Source organism: Nomascus leucogenys, chromosome 19, assembly GCF_006542625.1.
Source record: "Nomascus leucogenys isolate Asia chromosome 19, Asia_NLE_v1, whole genome shotgun sequence".
Taxonomy (NCBI): domain Eukaryota; kingdom Metazoa; phylum Chordata; class Mammalia; order Primates; family Hylobatidae; genus Nomascus; species Nomascus leucogenys.
Window position 1 is genome coordinate 10848051 of NC_044399.1, and position 25249 is coordinate 10873299.

General features: G+C 41.8%; 1 protein-coding gene and 1 pseudogene across 2 annotated transcripts in view; one reads left to right on the forward strand and one right to left on the reverse strand.

The window, feature by feature from the left end:
- Positions 1-16193, reverse strand: part of ROCK2 (Rho associated coiled-coil containing protein kinase 2) — a 169080-nt gene extending 152887 nt beyond the window's left edge. The window contains exon 1 of one of the 2 annotated variants that reach the window (XR_004027072.1): positions 15558-16137. Coding sequence is in view for 1 of the 2 variants with exons in the window: in XM_003272748.3 (XP_003272796.2) it covers positions 15558-15698 (141 nt within the window). In the remaining variant the exon portion in view is untranslated. Of the gene's footprint in view, positions 1-15557 lie in introns of both variants that reach the window. The other variant, XM_003272748.3, reaches the window with a different exon arrangement.
- A 6931-nt stretch (positions 16194-23124) lies between these two features.
- LOC100593246 lies at positions 23125-23765 on the forward strand (annotated as a pseudogene).
- The last annotated feature ends 1484 nt before the right edge of the window (positions 23766-25249 follow it).

Sequence of the window (25249 nt, forward strand, 5' to 3'; positions counted from 1 at the left end):
AATTCAATTTAACTTTCATATGTTAATGAGAGCAAACAGGGATCCTCTTTATGTACTTTGGTGGAATTTTATTAATAGAAAATCATTTGAAATAAGGCATTGTTCAGATTTTTAAACTTTTATTTCACAGATCTAACGAGTCAAACTGAGTAATTCTGTTTAAAAGAAGGGGAAAGCACATTAAAACACTACACCAAATATTGACATTATATCATCCAGAAAGACAAAACTTCCCTATACTAAAAGCTTATAACAATCCCATCTCCAAAAAAAAAAAAACAGTAACTTCTTTCTATTCACTGTTATATTTTATGACTTCCCTCAGAAGAAAATTTTACAAGCCAATTTTGTACTAGAGTTTCCTTTTATTAGTTCTAAATTTAGTTTTATTTGTATCATCTGCTGTTCTCCTATTATGGAAATGTCTTAAATATGGAAAACAATCTGTTTTCCAGCATTCAAAATTTATAACTTTACAGCCTCCCCATTTTTATAAAAAAAAAAAAAAATTGCTTGCAGCAGAAATTGTTTTACAAAACTATCAGCAAAATCCTTTAGGTGCATTTTCTCGTTTTTGTGATTAAATTCTTTAAATGTTCTCTTGCTTTTGTGATTAAACTCTTCTTTAACCTGAATATAACAACATAAACATTATCCATATTCTATTTTTAAATGTTGCAACCATGAGTTGCATATTCCGTTTAAGCTACAGCAAGAAATAATGCCTGAGAATATTTTTAGCATGAACATGTCATAACTGACTCATGAAGTCTCAAATTAATTGCATTTTTTTCAAATATTTAGAAATGCTGGGGCATCTTGTACAACACTGAGGTATTATGGAATTAGGAATTCTCATCACCAGATTGTAAAATGTTTCTAACTGGAAAAATACTTCCGATAAAAATGTTTCTAAATCATCCATAACACACTTCTAAAGATAACTGCAGAAATATATTCAGTCAGTGAAGGAAGCATCACCTAGTTTCAGATTTCACATTTCTAATTCAGCAATTATTTGAAAATAGATACATTTCAAAAGATAAAATGTCATAAATCTTCAGGGCTTTAAAGATACTTTTATCATATGTCACTCTAGAGCCTCACATTATTGAATTGTGCCTTGACCACAGGTTATGTAGTTTTGTTAGCCATGAGATAAAAATCCCACAAACTGTAACTCTAAAACAACAAAGTTATCTGAAAAAGGTGATACATTTTTCAAAATCATACTAATATTTTCATATTTAACATATGAAATACTTTTACAGGGATTTCAACATACAAAAACATATTTTTCACTAGATCTTGTAGGCATCGAAGCTCATGACAACTGTGCTAATACACTTTCTTTTCCTTTTGGTTTTAAAACGAAAAACTTTTAAGAACCCAGGAGGCAGAGGTTGCAGTGAGCTGATATCTCACCACTGTACTCTAGCCTGGGTGAGAGATTGCGTCGCAAAAAAGTCTCAAAAAAAGGAGAAGGGGGAGGGAGGAGGAAGAGGAGGGAGAAAGGAGGAGGAGGAGGGAGGAGGGAGGAGGAAGAGGAGGAGGAGGGAGGGGGAAGAGGAGGAGGAGGGAGGAGGGAGGGAGGGAGGAGGGAGGGAGGAAGAGGAATGAGGAAGAGGGAGGAGGAGGAGAGAGGAGGAGGGAGGAGGAGGATGGAGGAGGAAGAAGGGGAGGAGGGGGAGGAGGGAGTAGGAGGGGGGAGGATGGAGTAGGAGGGAGGAGGAAGAGGAGGGAGGAGGAAGGAGGAAGGGGGAGGAGGGAGTAGGAGGGGGAAGGAGGAGGGAGTAGGAGGGGGCAGGAGGGAGTAGGAGGGGGGAGGAGAGAGTAGGATGGGGAGGAGGGAGTAGGAGGGGGAGGAGGACGAGGGAGGAGGAGGAAGGAGGAAGGAGAGGAGGGAGGAGGAGGGAGGAGGAGGGGAGAGGAGGAGGAGGGGGAGAAGGAGGGGGAGGAGGGAGGATGGAGTAGGAGGGGGGAGGACGGAGTAGGAGGGGAGGAGGATGGAGGAGGGAAGAGGAAGGAGGATGGGGAGGAGAGAGTAGGAGGACGGATGAGGGAGTAGGAGGTGGGAGGAGGAGGGAGGAGGAGGGGGAGGAGGGAGGAGGAGGGAGGAAGAGGGGGAAGGAGGGGAGGAGTGAGGGAGGAGGAGGGGGATGAGGGAGGAGGAGGGGATGAGGGAGGAGGAGGGGATGAGGGAGGAGGAGGAGGGGGATGAGGGAGGAGGAGGAGGGGATGAGGGAGGAGGAGGAGGGGGATGAGGGAGGAGGAGGAGGGGATGAGGGAGGAGGGAGGAGGAGGGAGGACCAGGAGGCAGGAGGAGGGAGGAGGAGGAGGAAAGAGGAGGGAGGAAAGAGGAGGGAGGAGGAGGAGGAGGGAGGACCAGGAGGCGGGAGGAGGGAGGAGGAGGAGGAGGAAGGAGAAGGAGGGAGGAGGAGGAGGAAGGAGCAGAAGGGAGGAGGGAGGAGAAGGAGGGAAGAGGAGGAGGGAGGAGGAGGGGGAAGGAGGGGGGAGGAGGAGGGAGGGGGAGAAGAAGAAATAATATTTTCTAAGTTTCCTTTACTGCTCAAGAAAAAAGCAAAAGGTCCCACATATAGCTATCTTTAATAAAAACTCAAAATAATTTATGTAACCTAAAACCAAAAAGAAAACTTCAATTTCAATAAGCATATTCTGAGTATGACTTCTAGAGGAGTCACACCTAAATATAAAGCAAGAGTAGAATCACAAACTGATACAGAACACACAAATAAGGCTACTTTTAACACCCAAAAAGAATGTAGTATGTTGGATATGATGCAAAAATTTGCACATATCCAAGTCAACATCCAATGCCACCTGTGAACAAGAACAGGCAACCTTTGTATCTGTAAGGCAAATTAAAATAAATACTCAAAAACAAGCCAAAAGCCAAGTGCAATAGTACTTAAAACACCAACAGCTATCTATCCTCTATATGAACCAAGTTATTGAAGTAATACTAGTAACTGTTTTAACAGAGAAGTATAAAGATAAAATTTGAGTCAACAAAAGGGAAATAAATAAGTTTACAAGCTTACACCTAACATGTTCAAAACAATCAAAAGATGGAAGACGAACACAGCAGAATGGAACAACAACAACAAAAAAGCCATGTGCACGTCAGAAGCCCTTAACATCTGTAGCTCAGAAATAAGCCAATTAGCCAGGCGCGGTGGCTCACGCCTGTAATCCCAGCACTTTGGGAGGCCAAGGCGGGTGGATCACGAGGTCAGGAGTTTGAGACCAGCCTGACCAACACAGTAAAACGCTGTCTCTGCTAAAAATACAAAAAATTAGCCAGGCCTGGTGGCAGGCACCTGTAATTCCAGCTACTCGGGAGGCTGAGGCAGGAGACTCACGTGAACCTGGGAGGTGGAAGTTGCAGTGAGCTGAGATCACACTGCTGCACTCCGGCCCAGGTGACAAGTGTGAGACTGTCTCAACAACAACAAAAACAGAAATAACCCAACTAGTAGACTCCACTGCCATTATTAGGGCCTTCCCATTAGCCAGGTGCAGTGGCATGCGCCTGTAGTCCCAGCTACTTGGGAGGCTGAGGTAGGCGGACTGCTTGAGTCCAGGAGTTCTAGGCTGCAGTGAGCTATGATCATACTGCGCTCACTCTGGACAACAGAGTGAGACCCCATCTCTTAAAAAAAAACCTTTAATTTAAAAAGAGCCTACACAGATCAGTAAGACTCATTCATTCCTTGGAAACAAAAAGTATCATAACAAGGTTTAAAAAAAAATGCTTAGTATTAACTAGGCCTTTCAGGTGTAAACACTTATCAGTAGGATAATTCCACGTTCAGAGGGCACTGATCTGTATTCATATTCTATTTTTGGAATTCCCAACACTGGAACTGGCCTGTGGTATACAAAATAAAACTCCTTCACCAGTTGATTACCATATTATTTCCTAGCACAAAACAAAAACAACTTAAATATAATGATTCAAATTAGGACACACTCATGACACATTAGCAAAAATCAAAAGAACAAGCAAAACACACATAAAACAGTAGCCAACATCATTTGTCATTGGTAAAATGCACTACAATGCCTATAATTACAATGACACACACTACCAAGTGTTTTGTGATAATATGGAGAAACTGGAACCCTTATACATTTCTAGTGAGAATGTAAAATGGTAGGGCTACTTCAGAAAACAGTCTGCAGTCTCTCAAAAGTTAAGCATAAATTTACCATATGACCCTGCAGTCCCACTCCTTGGAATCTATCCAAGAGAAATGAAAACATATGCCCTCACATATGGTGAATTCATAAACAAAATGTGGTATATCCATAACAATGGAATATTATTCATCAATTAAAAAGAACATAGTATTCATGCTGCAATATAGATGAATGTCAAAAACATTATGTTAAGTAAAAGAAGCCAGGTGGATATCACTGCATATTTTATGAGTCCACTTATATGGAATTTACAGAACAGACAAACTTACAGAGACAGAAAGCAGATCAGTGGTTGGCTGGGGTTGGGATTCAGGACTGACTGCAAATAAGATCAAGGGAATTTGGGGGGGGTGATAAAAATGAATTGTGATGATGGTTACACAACTTTGTAAATTTACTAAAAATCATTATATTGTATACTTACAATGGAAGAAATTTATGGTGTATAAATTATACCTCAATAAAACAGTTGAAAATAAAAAGAACTAGCAATGCTAGTAAACAATGATGCCTGACTATATATATTCAATACCTGCTCATTCTCAACCACCAGACTTTTATTTCAGAGCTGACTCTAAGAGCAAATAAGAGATTGAAACACATTTTGTCAATTGCACTACATCTGCAGGCTGTATTTATTTGTTCAACCAATATGAAAGCCTTATTACAAGCAAGATACTATGTATCACTCTTCTTTGTCTGCTAAATGAATACCACTAGTAGACGTAGAAGAAAAACTATCACAACTCTAAATTCCATTCTTTCTGTAACTGTTTTAAATATGGTCCAGAGAACACACAAAAAAAGCACCTGCATGTATTAGGAAAAAAAAAGAAATACTACAAACATGAAACAGTTTAAAGCCAAATCAACATGTGAGAAATCAGAATGCTTAATACCTGACAAATTCTGAAGTCACTGTGACTTGCAATGACACATTTGATTCCTGTCAAAAAAATTCATGCCCTTTAACTTAATTTTTAATATTATTGAAAAATACTGCCTTACTATTAATAACAGCCAATACGCTATTTTAGAGGATTTCACCTTGTGAACACACCACCAGCATTTCATCTGCCCTGCTCATAAAGTGCAATTCCAACAAGGGCATAACTAGGTACATAAAAAGAAGTAAATGTGTTTAACCAGAAAAAAATTAAGGAGAAGGGGGAAAAATGACACATATAAATAATAAAAAGCTGTTCAGCCCCCATGAGGTATCTTTACTTCACCTAAAACACTGAATAAAATTCACTTAAATTCTTTCCAAGACAAACTGTTTCAGCACAATCCGGAAAATATCCAAATCACAATTTGCTTTTCCTACATGACCTCCAAATTAATTCTACTTCTAAACCCATCCTCCCTGCATATATAGATGTTTACTTATCTTCTTTCCTATGGATAGATAAGAACTTAGTGACAGGAACACATATCAAAATGTTTATCTGGGAAGTATTTTAATTAATATCTCTTCAAGTAGAGATATTTCTACAGGTTATCACTCCTGTTATTTAAAAAAAGAGGCTGGGCACAGTGACTTGAGCCTGTAATCCCAGCACCTTGGGAGGCCAAGGCAGGCGGATCACAAGGTCAGGAGTTTGAGACCATCCTGGCCAACATGGTGAAACTTCATCTCTACTAAAACACAAAAAATTAGCCAGGCGTGGTGGTGCACACCTGTAGTCCCAGCTACTCAGGAGGCGGAGGCAGGGGAATCCCTTGAACCCAGGAGGCAGAGATTGCGGTGAGCCAAGATTGTGCCACTGCACTCCAGGCTGGGCGACAGACAGAGACTCCGTCTCAAAAAAAAAAAAAAAAATTGTTAGTTCATTCAACAAATATTTACAGAATAGGAAAACATAAAAGACTCTTGTCCTAAAAGAGCTCATATTCTGTGCATTAAATAAAAATAAACTCAAAAGCCAAGAAGCATATATGAAGGCAATGCTTAGCATATTAAGCATTCGTCAACACAGTCATCCAGGTAATTAAGACAATACCCACCCTGCTCTGGCCCATTTCTATCTAAATAAAGTACTGCTAGAGAACACTTTGCTAATTCATTTCCATGGCATAGAAACCTCAATAATTAAACATTAGAAATTGTTCCAAGTCTATAATCCCTTGAAAATAAAATGTCTATCACTTGCTTTATAACTAAAGAAATCTGAGGTGAAACTCTTTTAGAGAATAAAGGAATTCAGACACTGAATATAAGTGGTCAATCAACTATGACAAAAAAAATTATAAAGCACTTTAGCTATCTGAACAAACAGCCCATACCTTACCAAAATGAAGTACCAAACCATAAAATCATTCCTGGACTTAGAAACATTCCCCAAAATATTATTGACAATGAACTAAAAATGAATCCAAATAGTTCCCTTTGACTGATACACACACACACACACACACACACACACACACACACACACGGAAGGAGAAGGCGGGGAATGAGAGAAATGCTAAGTATTGTGACCCAAATACTTCTTGAAAAGATATGTGAGGGTCATTTAGAAAACCTAACTGCAGAATTTACAAGAATATCTATATAATATAATTTAATAATACTTTAAAGGGGGAGGAGTACAGATGAGAGGAAAGAAAAATGGCTCCAATTAAGGATAAAGTGAGTATAGTTTTAGTTGAGCCCCAAATGTACCATGATTTCACATCAATTTATTAAACGGTAAGCTCCACATGCTAGTCCACCAAAGGAAAATGTTCTTTTATTATTTTTAAAAGCTGTAAGTTGCACGGAGTCATCCACATTCTCTCCACCAGTAATCTTTATCACTAACAGCCTATATATATGTATATATATAAAATATGTTATGTTAGCACAAATTAGAGTTTTAAGTATAGTTGTAGAGTAGTATTTCCATGAAGAAATTCAAGAGGCCCAAATAGAGACCTAACCTATAATCATTAGACCTTAATCATTAAACCTTCTTTCTCACTCCAACCACCACTCTCCAAATAGAAAGTATAATAAAGAGATGTAAACAGAAACTCCCAATTAATATTTTGGGAAATTTAATACCTAGACAAATCTCAATCTCCTGATATAATCTTTGAACCCCCACTTCATACTTTCCATCAGAATTCCAAATGAAGTGAAAGTATCAATAAAAATAAAGCCATGTGAGAACAAAAAGTCAGGTATATGATGACATAAACCTGGTAATAGAGAATTTCCTAAACATGACCACTAAGCCTGAAATCACTTTACAGTGAAAAGATTGATAATTGTGACTATATAAAACTCAGATTCATTAAATATTAAAAAAGATGAAGCACATGAATAGTGTAATTTTTAAATATATATAATTTAAGATATATAAACCAAAATGTTAATTTAAACAGTGATTATCTCTAAGGAAGGAGATTGTAGATTAAGTGCCATTAGCCTTTATACCCTTCTATGCTCCCTAAATTTTCTACAATGAGAGCATATTATTTTTATAATTTAAAAAATGACGAATCTTTCTTCACTTCAAAAAATAAAATCTATGTTTCCCTCTCAGCCATAGTTGGTTGTCATTTCCCTCAGGTACAGATAAAATCAAAAAGAAATGACTTTTTTTCCAGAGACAGGGTCTCACTCTATCACCCAGGTTGAAGTGCAGCAGCACCATCACGGCTCACTCAGTCTCAAACTCCTGGACTCAAGCCATCCTCCTGCCTCAGCCTCCTGGGCAGCTAGGACCACAAGTTTGTGCCACCATGCCTGGTTAATTTTTTTATCTCTATAGAGGCGAGAAATCTCACCATGTTGCCCAGGCTGGTCTCAAACTTCTAGCCTCAAGCAATCCTCCCAACTCAGCCTCCCAAAGCACTGGTATTACAGGTATGAACCACTGTGCCCAGCCAAGAAATGACTTTTGAATTGAGGATGGGTTAAACAATAGAACCAGGACTGACGATCCAGTATAGCTACTAAGGTGGTAGAAAAGCAAATTTAAAAGTCCAACTGTCGGCAAACTGACTTTTAACAAAGGTGCCAAAGCAATCCAATGAGAAAACTTAAATTTTTTTAAATGGTGCTGGATAGTCTGGATAACTGGATAATTATGTGGAGAAAAAAAATTAACTTCAACCCCTAACTCACACCACACATTAAATTTAGCTTAAAATGTATCCTAGACCTAAATGTAAAAGTCAACCATAAAGCTTTTGGAAAAAAGCAAAGGAGAATATCTTCACGACATGGGGATGGCAACAATTACTTGGGCAGAAAAGCAATAACCATTAAAAATTTTGATTAAAAAAAGAGATATGGGGCCAGCCATGGTGGCTTGTGCCTGTAATCCCAGCACTTTGGGAGGCCAAGGCGGGTGGATCACTTGAGGTCAGGAGTTGGAGACCAGCCTGGCCAACATGGAGAAACCCTGTCTCTACTATAAAAATACAATAATTAGCCGGGTGTGGTGGGGCATGCCTGTAATCCCAACTACTCGGGAGGCTGAGGAGGGAGAATCACTTAAACTCATGAGGTGGAGGTTACAGTGAACCGAGATTGTGCCACTGCACTCCAGCCTGGGCAACTCAGCAAGACTCTACCTCAAAAAAAAAAAAAAAAAAAAAAAAAAAAGAGAGAGAGAGAGAGATACATCATAAGCTAGGAAAAAACATTCACAAAACATTTATTTGACAGAGTGTTCTCTTTATATACAAAAGAACTTGTATGATTCAATAATAAATACAAATAAATGACCCAATGATTTTAAATGGGCAAAAATGGAGGTATGTTGCTTTGAACAGATGCTTCACAAAGGAAAATATATAAATGGCCAGTAAGCGCAAGAAAAAGTACATCATTAGTCATGACGGAAATGCAAATCATGCAAATCGAAATCACATTTTAAAGAGCAGTGTCGGGGAAGATGTGGAGCAACTGGAACTCTCATATATTGTTGGTGGGAGTGTAAAATGGTATAACTACTTCATAAAAAGATCTGGCAGTTTTTTTTTTGTTTTTTTTTTTTTTTGAGACAGAGTTTCACTCTTATTGCCCAGGCTGGAGTGCAATGACCCAGTCTCAGGTCACTGCAACCTCCCACCTCCTGGGTTCAGGTGATTCTCTTGCCTCAGCCTCCCAAGCAGCTGGGATTACAGGTGCATGCCACCACGCCTGGCTAATTTTTTTTTTTTTTTTTTTTAATTTTTAGTAGAGATGGGGTTTCACCATGTTGGTCAGGCTGGTCTCGAACTCCTGACCTCAAATGATCTGCCCACCTCGGCCTCCCAAAGTGCTGAGATTACAGGCATGAGCCACCATGCCCGGCTGTCAATTTCTTAAAAAGTAAACATACATCTGCCCTATGAGTTAGCAATTCCACTACAAGGTATTTAATTTACCCAAAAGAAATGAAAACTTTCATAGCAACTGTATTAAGAGCCAAAGCAGGCTGGGTGCAGTGGCTCAGGCCTCTAATGCAACGCTTTCAGGGGCTGAGGCTGGAGGATCACTTGAGGCCAGGAGTTTGAGACCAGCCTGGACAACACAGCAAGACCCCATTTCTGCAAAAATAAAATAAAATAAAAATTAGGTAATCACAGTGGCACACGCCTATAGTCCCTACTACAGGGGCTAAAGTGGAAGGATCATTGAGACCAGGAGTTAAAGGTTATAGTGAGCTATGACTACACCACCACATCCCAGCCTGAGCAAGAGAGCAAGATCTTGTCTCCATATTTTAAAAAAATCAAGCCAAAATATATAATACACTCAGCACTCTGTATCCATGAATCCAATCAACTGTAGATCAAAAATAATTTGGAAAAAATAAAAATTAAAAAATACAAACTAAAACAATACAGCATCGTATTAGGTATTGTAAGTAATCTAGAGATGACTTAAAGTACATGGAGGATATGCACAGATTACATGCAAATACTAATGCCGTTTTATAAAAAGGACTGTGCGTCGTTGGATTTTGGTACGTAGGCAGACTATAAGGCAAGTATCCTGGAACCAATCCCCGGAGAACACCAAGGGACCACTGTACATTCTGAAAACAAAAAACTGAAAACTAGTCCAGGTATGCATCAACATGAGATATCCAAGCAAACTGCAGTTTATACATATAACAGAAGACAATTCAGCAACGAGAAAAAGGAACAAACTGCTGACACACACAATAACACAGATAACTCTCAGAAACAATGCTGCGTTAAAGAAGCCAGACACAGAAAAGTATATACTATATGATTCCATTTTTATGAAGTATAGAAGTCAAAGTAATATTTACTGCAAAAAAAAAAAATCAGAAGAATGACTGCCTCTAAGAGAAGAAACTGGTGTGTGGAATTAGCTGAAAAGGTGTGAAGGAGATTTCTGAGTTGGTAATAATGGTCTGTATTTTTACAAGAATTTGCATTAAATAGGTGTGTGCATTTGTCAAAACTCACCAGTGGTACATTTCAGATCTGTGCATTTCATTGCATGAAAATTTAATCTTTAAAAAATCTAAACAAATATTGAAGTCTTCTTAATTAAATACATACTGAAGTGTTTGAAGGTGAAGTATACTAATATCTCCAATTTACTTTAAGTGAACCAAAAATAAAAGATGTATTGATAGATGGATAAAGGAATGGACAGATAAAGAAAATACAGCAAATATGGCAAAATATTAATTATGTGGTAAATATATGGATGTTCATTGTCGATTCTTTCACCCTTACTATACTTCGAAATTTTCTATAATAACATGATGGGGAAAATTTTGAACTCTATCCATTATATTAAGTTGACTGAACATAGTATATCTTAAAATCCAGCAATTCCACTCCCAGATATATACCCTAATCTACAGGAATTCTTCACATGAGCTCCAGAAATGCTCCTAGCAACATTTTCCATAATAGAAAAAACACACAAAAAAAGAAAGAAACTGTAAATATCCACTAAGTAGACTGGAGCTATACTGATTATCATAGCAGAGAATATGAATAACCCACAATGCTAGTGAATCTTAGAAACACCATTTTCAGTAAATAAAGCAAGTCATAAAAGAACACATTAAAATGTTGACATTTTATAAAGTTAAAAAAACAAGTAAAACTAAACAATATTGTTTAGAGATACACACAAATGTAGTAATCTATGAAATGAAGCAAAGGAACAATAAAATGTTCAGGGTAGCAGATGAGAGAGGATGCAGGAAGACTGAATCCAGCAGCGGCGACAGTACACAGGTAACTTCTACAGGCTAGTGTTCCACTTACTAACTTGTGTGGCGATTTCATGAATATGTTTTTATGCTTCATAACTTATATTTGCATACTATATTTTTAGAATTCAAAATGGGAAAAAAAGGGCTATCTGATCAAGACTCGGGAAATAAAAAACAAAAAAGCTAGGTTTCAAGATAATTATCCACTATTTATTTACAACTACTGAAGTGTATGTAAGTCCATATTTCCTTACTTAGTCTACATTGGCCTTACCCTGGGACCAAAATGTTTCCGAATTCAGAATTTCTTGGATTTTAGAATGGTACACAGTACATACACTGCGTACTCCCTAAAACGCTCTTAAAAATCTGGGCAGCACCCTGAAATCAAATACATTCATATTCCTCCAGCAAAAGGCATTATTATTTACATCAAGAGAAATGACTAGACCACAAGTATTCTAATGTCAGATTAGGTCAGATGTTATCATCAAATACATTTCACCAAAAACTTGGTTTTTAGGGGTTTTTATATATCAAAATTGTGGATAAGGGATTGCGGACCTGCACTTGCTTCACATCAACAGTAAGTTCCATACATCACCTTTTTTTAAAAATCTCCCTAGCTAACTCATTTTCTTTAAATATTTCCTATTAACATGAAAGTTTTAAAGTAAACTAGTCACATTTACACTATAAATGCCAAACTCTTCATAAAGAAGAAAATATATAAAATGACTTTTAACTTTTATTCTATTTCATTTTTATTGTATCTTTATAATGTTCTTACTTATTACATGATGGGAAAAATACACATACAATTTTATTTTAATTAGGCAAATAACCAGCAGCATGCTGAAAGAGTCTAAGCACTGAGATAATATTGTCAGATAGCTTACAAGTATAATGAAATCAATCAAATTATTTTATGTTCTATGCCACTGAAAATTGTAAACAAATTTTTAATCACCTTTGCCCATTCACACAAGTCTTAAGTAAGAGTTTACCCAAGCGTGAGTCCTACAGGTTATTGTGACTGTTTACTCTTTGAAAGATTAAAATAAATCAACACTCAAAAAGCACAGACCTTTAGAAAAACACCTCTTCAGCAAAGCCTGAAACACAATTCTTCTTACCATAATAGGTAAGCAGTATGAGAAGCTGGTCTTGACAACAAAGCATAGGTACTTACCCAAAGGTTTCAAACACTACAAAAGCATATTACTGAAGACTCGCCTCCAAAAAAAAAAAAGAGGCAGTAGAGAAGTAAAACTCTATTTCTAAGTAATACTAAGCGGCTCACAATCTGCAACCATAAAAGAGATATACTCTTCTCAGATTAATTTAAGGACCCACATAAAGCCATGAGCCTTTGCAGAGAAACAAATGTCATCTTTACACTGATTTAGTCTTGGAATCCAGCTCTACCTATGCCTAATGATTGCTAGCACTTTTCTGATGACAAATTCAAATGATAATGCCACTCACTCAAAATTATGCAGCAAGAAATAGTTGCAAATAAAACCATTTTCCTTTGAAAAGAAAATTTAAAGCAATTAACTAATAACATGCTAAATGTGCACAGAAGAAGTGAACTAAATTTAATGAGCACTGTGATGTACCAAGCACTAGGCTAAGCACTTTACACGTTATCTCATATAACTTTGTTTCCTACAGAGTTTTACCTTCTAGGCCTAGCCTACTGAAAGCATCATACAATCATTTCTGGTGTACTTCATCTTCTTCTGTCATCTTAGGAGTATACAATTTTTAATGGTACTTTCTGAGCTCCTGAATGTAGTGTCGCAGCTGTGCTTGCTTTAAATTACATTCCTTTAAATTTTCTGTTAAAGACAAAACATGTATTTCCTATGTCAAAACCAAAAAATAAATGTCATACGCAGTAAAACAATGACCAATTGTGAAATGCAACCTAAATGCTAAGGTTTCAGATCTTTAAAGTGATACCAGCCATTATTTCGTCAGTATTTCAGGAAATATAATTTTTATAACATTCTTTTAAACATTAATTTACAGTTTCAGTTTGGAAAAATGAAAAGATTCCAGAGATGGATAGTGGTGATGGTTGCACAACAATGTGAATGTATTTAATGCCTGTCACTAACCTGTACACTTAAAAATGGCTAAAAATGGTAAATTCTGTATACGCTACCACAATAAAAAATCCATTCTAATATTTCATAAATAAAATATACATAATTTAAAATTAATTTATTATGCCAAAAATTTTTAATTTAGTTTGTCAATTTGCAACAGAAGCACCAGGAACCTTGCTCCAAAGGAATAAGGAACGCATTTTGGCTTGGAAAGGTTTACTGCACCTCAAGCATATTTAACCAACTAGAAGCAGCAATAAGTCTGTCAAGTCATCAGCATCTGATGTCAATTCTCAGATCCGTAACGTGTCACCTTAATAAAAGTGTGTTTTGGCTGTAATAAGTACTAAATGAATAAACTGTGTCCTGAGCATGTAAGATGTTTCACTTTTAAAAATAGCCTCCATTTTAATAATTTGGAAAGTAATAAAACAAAATGCATGATCATATTACATGTATAAGCTACCTTACATTCAAGCTCAGAATAACTCTATAATTATGATTAATATCATTAAAGATCTAAGATATCAAAGTGAATTGCAAAACGTTTCCATCTAGGATTTAGTATGAACCTGATGAATACTTGAGATTTGCTGTACTATTTTTAACTAAACTTTCTGGCCTTAGGTCAAAGTTTTGCTAGCAAAATACCAAAGTGAAAACGCTGGGAGTGCAGCCCAGAGTCTCCGCTTTAGCCTAGGAAAAGCTATGCCATCCATGCAAGCAATCTTACTCCCGATTAAAGACTTTCAAAGACTGCTCCCATGAAAACATAGGAACAACACATTAATCCGAAAAATAGTAAAACATCAAACACGTGACACAATATAGCACATCACTCATTACTTTCTGTACACTGTGCAGAAAGACACACTATACAGCTAAAGTCAGTTCCTGCATTTTGACCAAACAGGACTGAGTCACTCTGCAAAGGATGCCTGAAACCTCAAAGGATAACCAACCGCCTCTGACCAAAAGTCAGTCCGTCCGTCCCTGGAAAAGGGAGGAGGCAGTTTTTCTCATCATACAGTAAGGTTTATCCCAGGAGGGAACAGAACTAAACTGCATTCCAGCACAGGATGTCTAACGGATCTAAGGTTCTCCCACCCTAATTCTAGTCTTCCAGAGTCAATTTAATATAGAGTATCGTTTTCACTTTTCTTCCCCTCCCCAGGGTAAAAGTCCACACCCCCTTTTCCCATAAATGTATCTCACTGCACACTACTCAAATTGCGAAATACAATCGTCTATCCTAACAAAAATAAGAAATAAGCCAGCATTCCACGGTGCATTTCTATTTTGTAAAACATGCTCCTTTCTTAACCAAGAGCCAATTAGTAGCCTTTACGGTGCTATTAATCTGGATTTCAAAGGTCGTTTTAGGAAAGAGACGCAATGAAGAGGAGAGATTTATTCCACTCCACAATTCAGACTGATTTTTTGGCTCTGGCGCAATAATCTCAGGGAATTAAATTTACAGCAATTAAAAGGCACTAACTGGCAAGTATGGACTGCTCAAACGCAAGTGAAAACAGCAAAACTTTAGCTGTGTTCCAAGATTTCAGACTAAAAGGAGAGAGTGAGGGCAGCTCTTTGTCATGTACCCCAATGAGTATTCGCAACAGGGACAGCATCAGGTTTCTTTCTCCCTCGCTCGCACCAAGTCCCCACGTAGCATGACACTTTCAAATCAGCTAACCTGGTGTATGAAGGATGGCCAGTTCTCCACCCACCTCCCCAGAGTGGGCAGGCGGAAGGAGAAGAGGGGTGTTTTCCTCCCAGTGCTGCAAGAAAGGAGCAGCCGGGGATGACACCGGCTCCAGCAGGAGGTAGAGGGAGGAATCAAAGGCGGGTCACTACTCTTGGAACTCGGTGGCAGAATCGTTTGGTCTCCGGCCCCGGCTGCCGGAAGCAGGGCGGGGTGGGGCAAGACCTCCCCCTCCCCACGGGCGGACGGGCACCGAGGGCTGGGCGGAGAGGGGATCTGAGGTGTGAGCTGCAACGAGCAAGCTCCCAGGCCCCGGCCACCTACCAGCAAGCTCTCCACGTTGATGGGGGAGCGAGGGTCTCGGATCAGCGCCTCCAGCTTCCTCTGGCGGCTCGCGCCTGCCCCGTCCCCCGGCGCGGTCTCGGGGGCGCCGGGCATTTTCCCCGTCGGCGGGGGCCGGCTCATGCCGCCACCGCCGGACCCGCACTCAGGCTCCTCGCGCTCAAGTCCGGCAGCCTCAGGGCCTAGCACCGCCCCCGAACCACCAGCTTCGGCCGGGACTCCACCCGGGCCCACCGCCTGCCTCTAGCTCCGACTTCGAGTCTCCGCGGCGGTCCCCCGCCTGGGGGCTGCTCCCAGGGGCCCGCCCGGCCCAGCCCGGCCCGGCCCTGCCGGGAGCGGCGGGGAACAGACGGCGTCCCCGCCCCTCAGTCAGATTCGCGCCGCCGGTCCGCTGGTCCTCAGCGAGCGCCTGCAGGAGTCCTCCGGCGGGAGCGGGGAAGTGGCGCCGCCACCGCCGCGGCCCGGACCGCCCCGCCCTCTGGGGCCCCGGGAGGCTGAAGCCCAGGCCTGGGCCACTACGGCCGCCGCCGGCCCGCTGCCATGGTCGCCGCCGGCCGCCTTGCAGTCCCTCAGCCAGCTCCCGGCGCACACACTCCCGCGCGGTCGCCCGTCTCCGGCCGCGCGCCGCCGCTACCCACAAGCCCCTCCGCCCGCAGCCGCCGGCGCGCGCCCCCGCCCGCCCTGCGCGCGCTCCGCCCCGCCCCGCGCACCGCGCTTCCTTCCTTTCTTTCCCTTCCTGCGTCTGTCCCGCTCCGCTTTCTCCTCTGCGCCCCTTCCTCGCCCGCCCTCGCGTCCTCCCCCTGGCGAGGTTCTCTGAGGCGAATGGCCGGGCGCGCGGTCACGGCCGAGCTCCTGCTGGGGGAGGGGAGACGCACCCGGGCCGGGTCCTTCCGCGCGCCCCCTGCCCCTCCCGCCGGACCCCGCGGACTACCCGGGGGACGACCCCGCGGCCCCGAGGCGGAATCCCAGACTCCGGGCCCAACGCAGCGGTGCGCTGGGGGGGAGCCCGGCCGCGTCCCCTGCTGCGGCCCCAGCTGACTCAGCGCGCAGCTATGCGGGCCTCGCCTCACCCGCGCCCAAATAATAGCGACCGAGCTCGGCGCCGCCGAGGGGCCGCAGGGCCGGGGGTTTCGAGGCGAGCCTGAGAGGGGGCCCTGGGTGTCTGGGATTCCGAATGAGCGGAGGCGGGTGGAATCCTAGTCCTGGGGCAGGAGGGCCTGGGATCCTGAAAGCGTTTCTGCCCGGCGTAGACACTAACCACGTCGAGAGAACGAGAGAGCACCGGAAAAACGCTTTCCAGCCGCAGGCCTTCGCGGGGTCTTCTCCTTTTGGGGGGCGGAAGATGGGTGGTTATCGGGGCCGTTCCTCCGCATTCCTGCCCTCTCGGCGGCCGGTGCCATCGCTTAGATCCGCCCAGGGAGCAATCCGAAAAATATGTGCCAAGAGCTATAAAACCGTTCATAGAGCCCCTTTGACCCAGTAAACCCATTTAAGGAAGTACATTTCCAAGGAAATGATCCAAAGGGCGAAGAAGGGGGAGAACTTGCAGAAAGATGTTAACAGCAAGGCTATTCACAATGTTCGTGATGACCAAAACCTGGGAATGGGCCCAGTTGTCCAACAACTGAGTAACCCAAACAGGCGCCGTCACATTAACAGCAAGAATCCTGATAGGTATCTAGACTGTGTCAAACATGAAATTTTGACAAGTACATGAGAAGGTATATTAGAAATAAATGAAACAAAAAAATCGTTTGTACACACTAAAACTATGTAAAATGAGCAGCTATAAGAACCAGAGAATACAGTATTTCTTAAATAAATGTGATTTTTTTTCTGTAAAGATGCTTAAGAACAAATTAAATTTCAAAAAACGGAAAAACCACTCCGAAAAGCAACAATCTGATATCCATTAAGTAATAAGAATGTTAAGAACTGTCTCCCTGGCATGTTAGAGATAAACCCGAAGATAGGGTAAAGCCCTAGCCCTGTAAAAGTTGCATTTTGATCCAAACCATTGGATTAATTGGAGCCTCTTCTTTGGTTTTAGGTTAGTTAAAACCACCCCTAGCTGGACTCATGCAGGAAGAGGCCCCGGTGATCCATCCAATACAGCTTTTCCCTTTCAGATAGTAACACTGACTTCACGTCCAGAGAGTCCTTTAAGTCTGTGTATTGAGCTACTCATTCAGACCTCCACAGAGGCCACCAGGAGAACAGAGGGAGCTAGACACTCCCACTTATGCATTGGAGCAAAATAATGAGATAATCTATGATTATGGATTATTTTTCTTATGACAAAATAATATGCAAGGCAAAAGGAGCACTCTGTCTAGCGGGGCGTGGTGGCCTGTGCCTATAGTCCCAGCTACCCCTGAGGCTGAGTTGGAGGCCGCCTCCATTGAGCCCAGGAGGCCAAGGCTGCAGTGAGCTGTGATCACACCCCTGCACTCCAGCCTGGGCAACAGAGTGAGATTGTCTCAAAAAGAAAAAAAGAAAACAAAACACTGTGGTTCTCAGTTTCCAAATTAATTCTGACTGGTTGTATATTTGTATGTAGCTTGGTGGAATAACAGGAAGCCATGGTCCAAATACCGGATATGAAAACCTTATTTTAAGAGTAGTGATCAACAAGATATATATCCTGGGCATCTTCTACATACACTTATTTATATGGAACAGAAAAAGCCATGGTACAGAAGATTTTTACCCAAGACCTATCCCATTGTCTACCTGGAAGAAGAGAAAATGAATCTGCTGATATGAGTTAAACCTTTTTGCAGGATGGGGTAAGGAGGAGGTTAGTACAACAATTCTTGTTTTCAAAAGTAATGCACAAATGCGTTCTTGTAAAAGTTCAAACGAACCAGAAATATATGGAACATAATCTAAAATTTACTCTTCCAACTGTATTTCCCCATACATTCTTGTATCACTCAAGGCCTTTGGCCATCCTCATACGTATGTATTATAGATACACATTACCTTTTCCCCACAGACATGAAATTATACCATATCATGGTGTTTGGTAACTTGGTTTTTTTCCTCCATTACTAATATGTCCTAGAGGCATGTCCATGTCTACAGGCAAGAGATCTGCTTCATTCCGCTTACCTGCTGTCCTCTACTCCCCAGTTTGGATGTGCCACACTGTAATTATTCTCTATTCGAGAGCATAGTGGTTAAGAAACAATTGCCAAAATCCTGCCCCAAACACACACTTGCCGTGTGACCCTGAGCAAGTTACCTAACTCCTCTGTATCTCGCTGTCCTCACAATATTTGTTATAAAGTGCTTAGAAATGTGCTGGCCCTCAATCAATGCTAGATATTATTCGTATTTTCTCACTGTTAAAATGATCCATTGACATCCTCGTATCCTCATATTTGAATAGTATAGATTCCTAAAAGTGGAATTATCATAACAAAGGGTAGGCATACTGTAAATACAGTTGCTGCCAACCTGTTATTTATTCATTTATTGAAGACAGGGTCACATTCTGTCCTTCAGGCTGGAGTGCAGTAGCACGAGAGATATTGGCTCACTACAACCTCCACCTCTAAGACTCCAGCAATCCTGCCACTTCAGCCTCCTGAGTAGCTGGAACTGCAAGCACACAACACCATGCCTGGCTAATTTTTGTATTTTTTGTAGAGACAGGATTTTGCCTTGTTGCCCAGGCTGGTGTCTAAGTCCTGAGCTCAAGCGATCCACTCACCTCAGCCTCCCAAAGTGCTGGGATTACAGGGGTGAGTCACAGAGCCAGGCCTCAACCTGGCCTTTAAAAAGACGCTACCCATTTAGATTCTCAGCATGAGTAGAAGAAACTGCCCATTTGCCTTCACCTTTCCCAGTATTCAATATTATAAATATTTTTAATTGTTGTCAATAAAATGGGCAAAAAACGCCATCTTGTTCTGACTTGTATTCCCTTAATTACTACTGAAGATAGGCATTTTGTGTATCTATTTCTTTTCCAATTACCTGTTTATATTTTTTATCCATTAGTTTTGTCTCTTTTTATTATTTATAGGAGCTCCTTAGGTATTTTGGATATTCCTCTTTGTTATATTATAATAGAATATATTAAAATATGTTACAGTTTGTGAAGATTTTTTTCCAATCTGTTGCTTGTCATTCAGTTTTGTTTTTACCTGTTATACAGTCAAATCGGTTGATATTGTCCTCTACAGCTTCTGGGTTTTGTATCTGTGTTAAGGAAGATTTCCAACCCAGTTTTTAGGTCACACAGAATACTGGAATTGCAACAGGTTATGAGGAAATGGCAGTTTCCTAATATTCTCAGCTAAGCTCATCCCAAATTAGCCGTGGAAGGGGGTTCCCTGGGCTTGCTGGTCCCCAAGGGAACTCCTGCTGTGACTCCTGCTGCCACGCGACTCCGTCCAGGGTTGACTGCTCCTTTCTAACAGAGTCCCCAGTGTGTCCTGAGCACAGGTGAGACAGGCAGGAACTTGGACAGGAACTTTTGTTCAATAGTAAGGAAGAACAATGGAAAAATAAACACGGAAAATACAGGGCATTTAACCAGGCTGGCCTGTCAATGGATAAGGCTTGGATTGTACCATAACTCTTCATAGCTTGCTCTGCAGAACTTAGAAACTCCACTCTGTTTCATATGAATTTCTTTTCTCTGTCTCTTCATTCCCAATGGTCTATTTGACATCCACTACCCAGCAATGCCTTGCTAGCCCTCCTGATGCTTCCTCACCCAGACTGAGGGTCCAGGCCTCCTTCTTTTCTCTGAGATCCATCTCCTCAAGTTTCAGTTTTTTATTTGAGGGATCTGCCTCTTCCTCAAGAATTAATTCACCTTTCAGATGCAACTTTACCCTCTCCACCCATAGCTAGGGCTGGAAAAGGACCATTTTTGTCTTTTGACCATGTGGCTTTTGTAATTACTCTTTTAATTATAACTATTATTTTAAGGGCTAACTATGTGCTAGGCAGCACGCTTTATAGAGATTATCTTAATTCTTGAAACAGCCTTTTGCTTACGGTAATATTACTATGCCCATTTTACAGATGATGTAATAAGGACTCATATATATGCACATGGAGTGAATAAATGAATTAAGGAACGGATGGGTGAAAACAACGAACTGTGAATGGTCCAGCCATCACCAATAAGACACATAACAACTTTTCCCATCTCGCTTCACGCTGCCAAGCAACACAGGCTGGCATTGTTGTAGTGAGTTGCTTCTGTTCCACACAAGCCAGGATTTAATAACAGAATAAAGGAATGAACTCGCAATACAAAGGTGTCATTATCTTTGTAAACTCCTCTACTATAAAGGGTACAGGGTTTAATGGTTTATGAAATAGAGTTTCATCCTAAGTTTCATTCATGGTTCTGGTAATAATTCCCAGGGTGAATGAGAAAATTGCTGAACCCCTCTGTGAGTCAGTTGCCTCATACACAAAATAGAATTAATGAAGCTTGGTTGTCATTAAGGCTTCTTAAGATCTACAGATGAAAGATACTGCATTCATCCAACACAAATTATTCACCAGTGTACTATGAAAGACTCTCAGAAGAGAAAGCTCTGGTCACAGCTCAGAAGTGCACTTAGAAGTAAATGGTAAGTCACTGCAAAAATATATACGATGTAAATGTATATGTTTGAGAACAGTGGTCCCGAGAAATGACTTGGAGGATCCTGGAAAGCTAAGTTTGTTTCTGGCTCTGCCAGTTTGGCAGGGGACCTTGATGTCATACCTGGCAATCTCATTTTCCCCATTAGTGAAATAGAAGTGGCTCTGTGATGCTTTATGTGATTTTTCTGCTCAAAAACTTTCATTGGGTCTCCTATGATTGTGCGTGAAATCCTCAGCCTGGAATCTGGGCTTTCTACAGATGTCAACACCTCCCTTTTCAGACTTTTCTTCCAGTGTTCCTCTTCTCTTTTTCTCAAAATGGAACACCCTTGGCTGATTCCTCTTTGGTTAAGACGATTTCCACCCATGTGGAACAGCACCTCTCCACCCCTCTCCACCTGTGAAGTCCCTACTCATCCTCCATGAAGTCCCCTCTTCCTTGAGTGAAGGCTTGATTCTTACTGAGTTCTAGATCCCCTTTAGCCTTTAACAAAATATTTAGCAAAGTGCTTGCCTCACATGCATGAGAAGAACAATATTTCCATTTCCCTTTCAATGCTTTTGACATCCAAAACCTTGGGTCTGTTGTTAGTCCAGAGTAAATTAGTAATTTCCAATTATTAACCATGAAGAATACTTTTCTACTATTCCACTCTCCAAATGCTTCAGTTCAGCAAAACTATAAACTGTGTAGGATGCATCATTCACAGAAGTGACCATGCCATTCCTACCTCTGTGCCTTCGCTGGTGCTGTCCCACCTTCCCTAGCCTCTCCTCAGTCCTCTCCTCTCATGACCCACCCTGGAAGGCATTCTCCTCTCAGGCCAGTTTCCTATCTCCTGCTTTCCTTCTATATTCAATTTGAGCATCGTGTTTGCTGGTTCTGTGGTAAATACAAAAGGAACTGAGCATGGGTTCTTTCTACACAGAGTTTGCAGTCAAGAATTGTTGATGCAAGCTAGGGATAGCAGCGTATGCCTGTAGCCCTAGCTAACTGGGAGGCTGAGGCAAGAGAATCACTTGGGTCCAGGAGTCTGAGTTTAGCCTGGGCAACATAGTGAGACACCGTCTCTAAAAAGAAACAAAAAGTGTTTAAGGAATTGTTGATTGAATACTCAGTGTATTTTCAATGGTTGAATGGTTGAGTGAATGTATAAATGGAAAAACACAAATAAATTTAATTCAACAAACATAAGTGCCTGAAGAGATTCACAGATAACATACTGTGAGAACTCAAAGAATCCTGATGCAAGAGATGTCTTCCAGCAGGGGGATGAGGGAAAAGAGGTGACATGTGGCCTGGGTCCTTAAAATTTAGCAGCATTGGCTGGGCACAGTGGCTCATGCCTATAATCCCAGCACTTTGGGAGGCCGAGGCGGCCGAATCACCTGAGGTCAGGAGTTTGAGACCAGCCTGGCCAACATGGCGAAACCCTGTCTCTACTGAAAATACAGAAATTGGCTGGGTGCAGTGGCTCACGCCTGTAATGCCAGCACTTTGGGAGGCCGAGGCGGGCGGATCACCTGAAGCCGGGAGTTCAAAACCAGCCTGACCAACATGAAGAAACCCCGTCTCTACTAAAAATACAAAATTAGCCAGGCATGGCAGCGCATGCCTGTAATCCTACTTACTCGGGAAGGCTGAGGCAGGAGAATCGCTTGAACCTGGGAGGTAGAGATTGTGGTGAGCCGAGATCACGCCATTGTACTCCAGCCTGGGCAACAAGATTCCGTCTCAAAACAAAACAAAACAAAACAAAACAAAAAGAAAATACAAAAATTAGCTGGGTATGGTGGAGTGTGCCTATAATCTCAGCTACTCGGGAGGCTGAGGCATGAGAATCGCTTGAGCCCAGGAGGTGGCTGTTGCAGTGAGCTGCGATTGTGCCACTGCACTCCAGCCTGGGCAACAGAGTGAGGCTCCATCTCAAAAAAAAGAAAAGAAAAAAGAAATTAACAGAGTAGGCAGACATCACTGCCGCCGGGAGCCCCATACTACCAGCCATGGTCAACCCCACTGTGTTCTTCGACATCACTGTCAATGGCAAGCCCTTGGGCCATGTCTCCTTCAAGATATTTGCAGACAAGTTTTCAAAGACAGCAGAAAATTTTCGTGCTCTGAGCATTGGAGAGAAAGGACTTGATTATAAGGGTTCCTGCTTTCACAGAATTATTCCAGGGTTTATGTGTCAGGGTGGTGACTTCACATACAATAATGGTACTGGTGGCAAGTCCCTCTATGGGGAGAAATTTGATGATGAGAACTTCATCCTGAAGCATACAGGTCCTGGCATCTTGTCCATGGCAAATGCTGGACCCAACACGAATGGCTCCCAGTTTTTCATATGCACTGGCAAGACTGAGTGGTTGATTGGCAAGCATGTGGTCTTTGGCAAGGTGAAAGAGGGCATGCATATTGTGGAGGCCATGGAGCCCTTTGGGTCCAGGAATGGCAAGACCAGCAAGAAGATCACCATTGCTGATTGTGGACAACTCTGGTAAGTTTGACCTGTGTTTTATCTTAACCACCAGACCATTCTTTCTGTGGGTCAGGAGAGTAGCCCTGTATTAGTCCATTTTTACGGGGCTGATAAAGAAGACATAACTGAAACTGGGAACAAAAAGAGGTTTAATTGGACTTACAGTTCCACATGGCTGGGGACACCTCAGAATCATGGCAGGAGGCAGGAGGCAAAAGGCGCTTCTTACCTGGTGGTGGTAAGAGAAAAATGAAGAAGAAGCAAAAGTGGAAACACCTGATAAAACCATCAGATCTCATGAGACTTATTCACTATCACGAGAATAGCACTAAAAAGACCAGCCCCCATGATTCAATTACCTCCCCCTAGGCCCCTCCCACAACACGTGGGAATTCTGGGAGATACAATTGAAGTTGAGGTTTGAATGGGGACACAGACAAACCATATTGTCCTCTCCACCCCATTTGCTTGCAGTATCGTATAACCTTTGTGTTCTCACTGCAGTTCTCTTTGGGTTCCATGTTTTCCTTATTCCCTTCCATGCCTAGCTGGATTGCAGAGTTAAGTTTATGATTATGAAATAAAAACTAAATAATAACAGCAACAAAAATTCAGCAGAGTTTGGAAACAGAAAGAGAGAACATTCCTCCAGGCAGAACGAGGCCAGGAGTGGGAAAGTAGGAAGTAAATAAAAGGAAAAATGAGTGATGACTAGGGAAAAGGGCATACAGGTGGTCAGAAAGAGGGTGGGGGGTAGTCAGTGGAAAGCAGATGAGGGAAAGCCCAGGGCCTGTACTAACTTGCAATGTGATGTCAAAGAAACTACCACAGTGCCGTCCTCCAGGACTCACTGTAGTTGCGAGTGTTAACATAGGATACCATCCGAGGGCTTTCTGGCCGCACTACCCTCTGCTACTTTCACCCTATGTAGGCAGGCAGGTGGGTGGGAAACTTGCAGCAGTCATGGGCAAGATCGTGTGGAACTTGCGACACAGCAGAGAGGAAGAAAGCCAGTTTGGGGGATATTTTACTAATCCACAGGCCACCATTTGTAATTAGGTGGTATATGATCATGATTAACTAAAAACTTACAAAGCATACAAAGAAGAAAACTGTAGTTAAAGTAATTGATCATTAGAATACTGGGATACACTTAGTTTCCATAAAAGCCTGCCTTATTGTGAAATGAAGACCCACTTTAAACTTCCCGGCCTTTAGAGTGGCACTGTGATGGCCACGGTTGCCTTTGTCATATTCCGTTTGCCTTAAACAAAGTTGGAGCCTCCAAGAAGTGAACATGGAAGAGGCCAGTCCACCAAAAGTCAGAGCTGCAAGGCTGGGAGGGTGGGCTGGTCAAGGTCCTATCTCTGAACAGGCAGCGAGCAGTGGGGATGAGGGCACTTGCAATGGAGTCAGAGAAACATGGTTCCAGGCCTGTCTGTCCCTTTTTACCTGTGTGGCCTCAGGCAAATTAACTCACCTCTCTGAGCTTCAATTTCTCTTTTAGGATTCTGGTGAGGGACAAGTAAGAGAAGGCTCAGATAGCGTTCAGCCTACGGAAAAGGTACTCCAGAA